This window comes from Branchiostoma lanceolatum, chromosome 4 (assembly GCF_035083965.1).
Source record: "Branchiostoma lanceolatum isolate klBraLanc5 chromosome 4, klBraLanc5.hap2, whole genome shotgun sequence".
NCBI lineage: Eukaryota > Metazoa > Chordata > Leptocardii > Amphioxiformes > Branchiostomatidae > Branchiostoma > Branchiostoma lanceolatum.
The window spans coordinates 29,716,286-29,725,290 of record NC_089725.1 but is presented as its reverse complement, the minus strand read 5'-3'; the positions used below and the strand labels follow the sequence as shown (position 1 = coordinate 29,725,290).

At 41.8% G+C, this 9,005-nt stretch overlaps 1 protein-coding gene across 1 annotated transcript; it reads right to left on the bottom strand.

Moving 5' to 3' along the window:
• Positions 1–26: 26 nt before the first annotated feature.
• LOC136433951 (DNA repair protein RAD51 homolog 1) lies at positions 27–9,000 on the bottom strand. Its single transcript, XM_066426561.1, has 10 exons — positions 8,859–9,000; positions 6,615–6,725; positions 5,798–5,935; positions 5,254–5,371; positions 4,612–4,703; positions 3,914–4,008; positions 3,334–3,447; positions 1,931–2,060; positions 1,509–1,630; positions 27–867 (listed from the first exon to the last, which is right to left on the bottom strand). The coding sequence occupies exons 2-10, from the start codon at positions 6,699–6,701 to the stop codon at positions 744–746; spliced, it is 1,020 nt and encodes a 339-aa protein (XP_066282658.1). The 5' UTR covers positions 6,702–6,725; positions 8,859–9,000; the 3' UTR covers positions 27–743.
• Positions 9,001–9,005: the final 5 nt, after the last annotated feature.

Here is a 9,005-nt window from a genome sequence, read left to right as displayed (position 1 = left end):
ATTTATATTGACAAAGAGTCTACAGAAAAATTGTGGATTTTTGCTTTATTGCTGTTGATATCATCACTAACATTTCATTCTCATTGGAGATATCTTAATGCTCTTTATCAATCTAAATGAAAATAAGACGATATAACTAAATGCTGTACGTTCTACCATACTTTGCTGCATATCACTTGGGCTATTTGCTAATCAAATATAACAATATACAATGTACATCATTACAGCTTCATACTGAAGTCTTATTGGAATATGCAGTTAATCTCTTTACCATTTAATAGAAAAAAGTACAATAGTAACTAAAGCATTTTTCTTAGAACTGTAGCCTTCTGGGAAAATGTAGTCAGCTTCTTTATACAAGTACATAGTCTTTTCATTCTATAATGTTCAGGAAAGACAAGTGATCTTTATTTCTGACATACTCAGTACTAGAATGATGGCCTCCTGATGAGCTCCTGTTTTCAATTAGTTGTTAATTTTGAGACCCCAGCTCAAGTCCAAGGGTCAGGACATCTCGGTTGGAGCTGCACCATCTTTGAGAAAGGACGTAAAATGGGGGACCCATGTTCAAGTAGGTGCCTTGAGCACGTCAAAGGGGAAGGGCTAGCAACCCCTCTCTGTAAATTATATCCTGCCACTGAAACAGCATGGAAACTTCTGCATTATGTGCCCCTATGTGTCTTAAATGGTCTGAACGAACTTAGAAGTAGTGAGGATAAATATAGGGAGGTTTCTGAGGGAATCTAGTCCTTTGCGTCCGTTATTCCTTCATTTCCGATGGAGAACATGGCATCTGCCTCAGGCAGACACGGGGAGTCGTAAATCTTGCAGATTCTCGTGTCGCCTCTGCCTTTTCTTAAGTACAACCTGGAATATAAAATTAAAGAATGAGCACAAAATGTTCGACACCACAGCTTAGCTTGAAAGTTCATCTGTGTAAAAAATATTCTGGAGCAAAGCTGAACAAAGTCAAACACATAAATTGGACAAGTTGAACAGTCGAAAAATTTTGGTCCATTGGAAATGGGTTTGTCGAGGCACCACACTCCCCTCGGGAGCATGCGGACCTCAGTGAGTGAGTGAGTGAGTGTTTACATTAATTTTAAATCTTTGCAACACTACCCAATACATGGCCAGCACTGTGCTAGGAATGATAGAGATAGGTAAGATGACTAGGTAAAAATAAGAGCATATTTTTGAATGTTCTTCGTGAAATGTTCTGTGCCCAACGGACACTTTGTTCCAATTAGTTTGTACCCAAACTTTTCTGTCTGCTTCTTAAATCTCAAATCCAAGGAATTTGAAAATGGCTGCCATTTGTATTGAAAAAAGGCAAAATGCTGGAGGTTCCACTGTTGGAGTGTCCCCTCTTGAACTACAGTGCATGCCACCTTGTCTGTGGGTGCTTTTACTCCTAGGCCCTAGCACCATCATAATTTATTCCTCCAAATTTCTGGTGACATCCCTGCAATGTTACTTATCAAAACAGCTTTTGATAAACGCTTTACCTAGTAGTTGATGCGTGGGCCATGATGTTTCCTCCGATTGGCTTCTTCGGATCTGCAGCAAACATGGCCGCTCCATCCACCTGAGCCACCACCTGATTGGTTATCACCACGGCGATACCAAACTGGGAGAAACACAAGAACATGTACATGTAGTGAGCACAGGTGGGGTTCAAATAAAAATTTCAGACTGAAATCAAGGTCTCTGAACTGGGGGAGCAGTGAAATTGGTATCTAATACAGTTAAACTCTACATTGCATGACAGGACATTGTTAGTGTGGTGAAATCGGTTGGATTACTGCAAAGAAGAAATACAAAGCAACAAAACAATTTCCCAGTTTGAAAAGTATCTCAAACCCTGCAGAAAAGTAACCAAGGAGAACAATGGGCTAGAAAACATTGTGCTATAAGAAACTAAAAGTACCTCATCAGCCAGTCTGAGTAGCATCCTCAGGAATCGAGCCAGGTGCATCTGTCTGGCGGAGAGCTCCCCGCGACCGGAGTAGTCTGTACGGTACAGCGCCGTGGCACTGTCTACTATCAGCAAGGCATATCTAAGGGGGAAATTAACACAGGAAAAAGAAATGTTAAATGATAAGTAAGTTGATGTTTGTTTTACGTAACTGCTAGCTGCCTTTAGGCTCTCCTCAAACACAGGACAATCGGCTATGTACTAATTTTTACCTGAGGCGAGTTAGGAGATATGTGTTGAGTGCCTTTCCTGCTAGGGATTCGAACCCAGGATCTATGTCAACCGAGGGAGAAAAAGTGTATAATTTTGTCTTTTCACTTGAAATGAAAGCCGCAACATGTGAAGACATCTCACTTTATGATCAAGCCCGTTTATCCGTCAATGTGACGAGGACAGCTGTTAAGACATACAATAGATTAAAGCTACCATGAGTCATGACCACTTGTTGCAGACAATTTTACCCAGTTGCAGGCTAAAGATTCTGGCATCCTGCATCGTTACATGTATGGAATATTTCTATGTCTATGAAGGTAAGACATTCAGGTAGATCACTACAAAATAAAAATCAAATCAAAGTCTCAAAGAGACAGACTGCATCAACTGACTATCTTTCATCAGAGAATGACTGAGAGTACAGTCAGATCTGACCAATGTGAACAATTTTTGGTTGTCCCTTGGTTTCCCCATTGACACAAGAATTAAGAATCCTGTCTATAGTGACCACCTGTCCACATAGACCAGATTTTATCGGTCCCCTGAGTGGTCTTCTTGGGCAGTTTTGACTACAGTGAATCCAGCTAATATTGCGGTTGGTAATTTCAACGGTGGGAACAAACTTCTGTCTCAAATGTTAGTGATCAAATATTTGCAATGATGAAATTCCAGCAGTTGACTAGTGATCGTTAAAGTAGCTAAAATTAAGTTACTGTTAACAAATCAAACGAAACATAGAGTCACTAACGGCCCGATCACGGACATTATAGAGATCATAGACCAAGAATCGCGTAAGGCCCACAGAAAGATCAAAGAGGCAGTCCACATCCAGTTGGAACATGCTGGGATGAACCGTACCGGAGGTTGGGAGCTGCCCAAGTCCTACTTACCCCTGCTCCGCAAGGAGGCGGGGGAGGCAGGACGATCTTCACATGTCTCGTCCTAGTCTTGTGTTCTCGCAAGACTAGGTCACTCCGTGATCAAGATGTACAGTTGACATCAAAAATTTGGAGGTGCATATCTCGTTACCTTTTCTAAGTCACTGATTGAGGAATATTCTTGTAACTATTATAGTCTTAACAAATCAAGAATTACAGCATCATCCCTAGTTGCCCTGACATTGTGAGAGTGACCTTCCCCACCTTGACTCCGCCATCATGGCGGACGCCTGCATGAGCAGCTGGGACTGGTGGTCGGAGTTGAAGGCACGAGCGCAGGCCACGTTGTCCAGCACATCTGGACCGGACAGGTTAAACCTGAGGTGGGGAAGACAAAAATCATTTGGGGGAATAGGTCAACTGGTCCATCTAACCTAGAGATCTAGGTGCACAGAAAAAATGTTGGAGAAAAAACTTGCACTTTTGTGGAACTGTTGCAAGGGTCTGGGCGGCTGCCATTCAGCGCCAGCAGGTGACCTCAATACGACCTTCCCCAACCAAAGTCAGGTACCCATTCACACCTGGGTGGAGTGAGGAAAGTTGTGTGAAGTGCCTTTCCCAAGGGCACAACATAGGGGCATACCAGCGGTTTCAAACCCGGGACCTCTCGGTTCTGGGCGAAACACCGATTGCGCCACACGATGCCACTCTTACCACAGACTAAAATCATTGCAAAAGGAAATCAATTTAAAGTAACCAGCCACTGCAAAGGTGTGTTATGGCAACAATATTTATTTTCTTGGAGATCTGAAGGACACGGCTTTCCGGAGTTTGTTCTACTGACCTTTCAGCAACAGCAATAAGTCGTTCTGGTCTGAAGGTCCCCTCTGTGTCGATGTACAGGCACTTCCCCTCCCCTCCGCCCTGGTCAACCGGCAGCTGTCAATCAAAATTGTGCGAGTTAAGTTCCCTCAACATCCCTGTTGCAAAAATCTTTTACATGTAGAACCAATGAACACACAGCTTTCACAGTTTTATAAGTTCACTTCCCCTCCGGCCTGGTTAACCAGCAGGTGTCAATCTAAAATTGTGCAAGTTTAGTCCCCCTCCAACATTAATGCTACAAACATCATGTACATGTGGAATCAATAAACACACAGCTTTCACAGTTTTAGAAGTTCACCTCTGCCCTGGTCCACTGGCAGCTGTCAAGCAAAATTGAGTAAGTTAATTCAAACTATCCCACCAACATTTCTACTGAAAGAATCTTCTAAAACCAAAGACTAAATAACCTCCTTGGTAGAACTGACCCTATGTTCTGGTCTCAGTCCATTTAGAAGCTCAAAGTCTGGAAAGATTTTATGCATGTGCGAATGTGTGTACATCTGTGTAAGCATGAGAGTGTGAGCACAAGCATGTGCATTTGTGTATGTTTGTTAGCACATGAAAATGTTATATACCTGGCATGTGACTGCCAGTGTATAAGCACACAAATGCATGCGTGCGTGTGTATGTCTGTGTGTAAATGAAAATGATCCATACCTGGCATGTGACTGCGAGTGTGTGACACAACTGTGTCTTCCCTGTGCGGAACTCTCCAAACATCTCTGTGATAGATCCTGTCTCAATTCCTCCTGAAAACACATCATAAATAAATGCTTTAATTTCTTTACAGTTAAACCCTTAATATCAGAAGCAGAACCAACAGAACATAGAAAACATTCATGAGAAGGGTCACTTCCCTTTGTTTGTTTTCAATGTAAGTGTTCTGATAATTTTGACAAACAGGCTTCACTAAGCAGGATGAGGGAAAACTTAAACAGCTGTACTGTAAATTTGTTAACTTTCACAGGGACACAATTTCGTGGTAGAACACCGCAAAAATAAAATCATACAATCCATGGCAAAAATTTCAAGATTTAAAGCACTAGCATGATGCGGCGAAAGTAGCTAAACAGATGCAATCTCCAAGCAGACCTTCGAGGGCAAAATCATGATTGCTGCCCAGCCAAGATCTGATCGCACAGCTAAGGTGGGATCAGATCTGTGTGATCTGATGTTGGATGGCAGTCATGATTTTGCCCACCAAGATCTGCTTGGAGATTAACCTTCGCCCTGCTACCTAACTCCATACCAATACAGACAAACGGCTACCTCAGAGTGCTAAAAGTTAAAGAAATGTACCTTGCAGCAGCTTGTCGAGCTCCTTGGAGCCTGTGGTGATGGAAATCATCTCCGATCTCCGGGCGTGGAAGTCTGTCGCCGTGGTGAATCCCATGGGAACCAGCTTACACGCCTCTGCCTGTCAATCACAGATGTCATAATGCATTGTTTTTCTCTACTCTACAGCTTTTACAACAAAACTCAAACAATTATATTCAGTCATAAAAGAAAAGCCCAGTTTGTAACCAGGAGAATGAAAAGTTCTGTCATGGAGCTTTGCATTGTGATTACCAGTACGGGTAACAGATTCTATGAGTATAAAATTTGTTGACAGGGAGTATTTGTTTATTTGTTTTGCATACCAGGTAAACCACATGTAGGAATAGCATGCCACTTTCATCCTCTCTCACCCTAACCATAAGACCAACTAAATGCAATATTTTGTATATCTATGCTTCAGAATGGTTATTAAGGTAAGGTAGAGCATTTTGTGACTTGCGCATGTCAGCATGTAATGTGTCATAATGTGTGTGTCTGTCAAAGTTTGACACAGAACATGTCTTACCAAAATCTTGTCTGCCTTGGCCTCGCTGATGCCCTTGATGTTGATGAGCTGTTTCTTTGGGGCGTACGCCACCGCCTCCACCGTGTAGAACCCTGCCTCCTCCAGCTTTTTCACATCGTTGGAACTGATGCCATGTTGCTGAAGGAAAGAATTAAGATTTTGAGTTTATAAAGAGCAACACTTTATTAATTAGCTTGACAATTCAAATTATAGCTATTCTTCCTGTGGTTCTAGAAATAGTAAACATAAACTGAAATGTTGTGCAATCAAAAAAAACTTAAACTAGCAGAGAAACTAGCCTCCCAACCTAGATTGGTCGTGACATAAGTCCAGCGTATCTTCCAGCCGAGTTACAAGCACTGATGGAGGACAGCGACGACTGGTTTAAGATGATTGGTAGCTGACCAAGCCTGGATGTCCTCGAGAACGACTATGAACAAGCTATAGTATGTCACCATGTATGCACTCCTCATATCTTATGTGCTATTCTTTCACTCACTCACACTCACTATCCAGTTTAACGTCTTCTGTTCCCCATCACCTGGGGGTCAAACCACTGAAATGTGCTTGCACATGTGTGGGGGAGCTTGATGGCCACTTACCAGGTGCCTCTGCCATTGTCTTATTTTCTGTCTTTGTCACATGCATTTACAATTCTACCTAGCCTGGGTAGTGGGTACCATTCTCCATAGTAACTCCTGGCTCAATCTTTTTGCTTGTTAACCACCATGGTTTGCAAGTGAAAATATTGAGCTTGTGGAGGATGGTACCCGTGCGAAATTTTTCCTGGTCCATCACATTTAACTTGTTATTGTACCTCGAGGGATTTCACCAGCATCGGTCCAAAGTTCTCATCCTCCTCCTGCTCCACAGCAGCCTGGGGTCGCTCCATCTGCATCGCCATGGTAACACGCTGGGGGAGAAGTTCCTGCATCAAAGTGAATTCGTACGTTTATTCATTGGTACATGTATACTAGTACTAAGTAATCCATCAGTGACTGTCACACTATACAGAGGGCCTGACCAAAAGCAGTTACTCTCACCTCTCAAATAGAAGTACCCCCTGGAATAGAAGTACCCCCCGGACAAATTTTCAAAATGTAATATAAGTACCCCCTGGAATAAAAGTACCCCCCGGAAAATTTCAAAAATCGACAGTCGAGGCTACGTAAACTGTGTCCATACATGTACAACTGTCACTGTCAGAGGGAAATAAGATAATAAGCAGGTAGGTAACTTATATTTAGTCAATTATGCCATACCTATTAAGTATATAGATATTGAACAGAATAACTGTCCATAGCTTGTTCAAATCATGATGATCTTCCTCACCTCTTCGTAAAATATAGTAGTAATATTGAAAAATTGGGCATAGGTTCCCCGCTATGACCCCTAACCGGGGGCCACGGTGCTTTCAAATTCAACAAGTGAAAATGTACATGATACATGCTTTTTCTACTTGGAACTTGAAGCAAGTGATCACAGAAAATTGTTATATCATTTTATTATGACTGACAATCAGTGACATATAACAAAAATCATCAGAGTACTTAAGTTAAATGTACCTGATCATATTTTCTAAAGACATCAACCACAAAAAAACACAAATATGAACACAGTCCTTCCACAAAAGAAATATGTCTATAAACTTTTGCTCCATAGCGTCGAAAACAAAGTGAGACGCTCGGATTGCGAGTTCCCGCGGTAAATCCCACAATATTGAACAGAGATCGACTGTAAAAGTAGCTCAACGTCACAGACCGCACATACTAAGAAGTTACCCATTACGTGTTGACACTAGAAACCCGCGAAGAACCCCCTAAATTGGGAAAATCTTACGATTATTTAAAAAAATTAACCCTCTGAAAATAAATATGGCCTTGTGTGTCTATCGTTGCCCAAAAAATATAATATTTCCACGCGTTTACGGTATCATTTTAAAGATCGGTATCCGCACTACGCAATATGCTGCTAGTTTTACTGTCGCCATGCCTGAGAGTGGCGGCCATGTTTCGCGATTTCGCGCTGTTGTTTACCGAATCATATCGGACATATTTCTGCCGTTTTAGAGATTTTGTGGCCTCAAAACACATATCACAAGGGAAGTTAAGTTATGATTGTTGTTTTAACGTGTTACATGTCTTCTGCGAACAAATAATTCTTCCGCCGCGCTGCCGATACTACGGATATAGTGGTCAGGAAATTATTATTCCCCGTGCAGGCGAGCACCCTACTCCACACGTTTTTGATCAGCGTGCTTTGGTTTACGATGTAAACAGAGACTATCAATTTGAAAGTTATTTATATGAAAATTGTATTTTAAAATGTCAATGTCGCGTCTTATTTTCCGGTTTACTTTGTAGCGTCATAGCGATATCGACCGATATGTTACGAGTGCCGCCAGGATACTTTTCACAAGGCCGTCAAAGCGGCGAGAAAATCAACGCCGGTAGGCCGAAAAATAGCGAATTACGAGCAAAAATACCGAATTTTAGAGGGATTCCTGGTTTGCAAAGCCTCAATTTTTCAAAAAATAATAAACGTACCGTCTAGAATAAGAACGTACCGGGTGGAACTATAGGCGAAAAAAAATAAACGTACCGGTACGTTTATTTGAGAGGTGAGAGTATGCATAGACTTTTATTCTAGTAAATTACTAAACTACAAGTAAAACCCCACTCCCGACGTGGCAGCAAAAATAATTTGCACATCAGATTCAGGAAATCATTACATAAGCATTTGATATTTACATGTACATCTAAGAAAAACAGTCAAGTTGAACCAAACCTAGGTCAGCGTTTTGTTAACAGGTTCTGTAGAAATCAGAGGCATTACATTCCTCACATCTTATTTGAGCCAGCCGATTCCTACCTGGCCGAAGAAACTCTACTCTACTCTACTCTTGAGGTGGACATAAATAATTTTTCTGAGCCGACTTTTTGTAAACACGACAGGTCTGGGCGTGCAGAATTTTGGTGGACAAATTTTTGAACCGTCTTACGCGACAAAATAAAGGTTTTATCCTTCAGTATTGCTTCCAAGTTGTTCCCAAGACACCTACCTCCCTTGGAGATATCAAAAGACTGTCCTAATTCCTGAGAAGTAACGGTTTTGTGGCACAGAAATCCTGAAGGAAACTCGAGACTTCTCAAACCGGTTCTGTTGTGTTCGTCTGACCCGCCAAAACTGGTGACGTAACTACTGAGCA

Excerpts from the sequence above, each read along its gene's own strand:
- LOC136433951 (XM_066426561.1), bottom strand. The coding sequence starts at position 6,701 with ATGGCGATGCAGATGGAGCGACCCCAGGCTGCTGTGGAGCAGGAGGAG. Across the intron at positions 5,372-5,797 it reads CCAAGGCAGACAAGATTTTG|GCAGAGGCGTGTAAGCTGGT; the intron begins GTAAGACATGTT and ends TGTGATTGACAG. Across the intron at positions 3,448-3,913 it reads CTTATTGCTGTTGCTGAAAG|GTTTAACCTGTCCGGTCCAG; the intron begins GTCAGTAGAACA and ends TCCCCACCTCAG.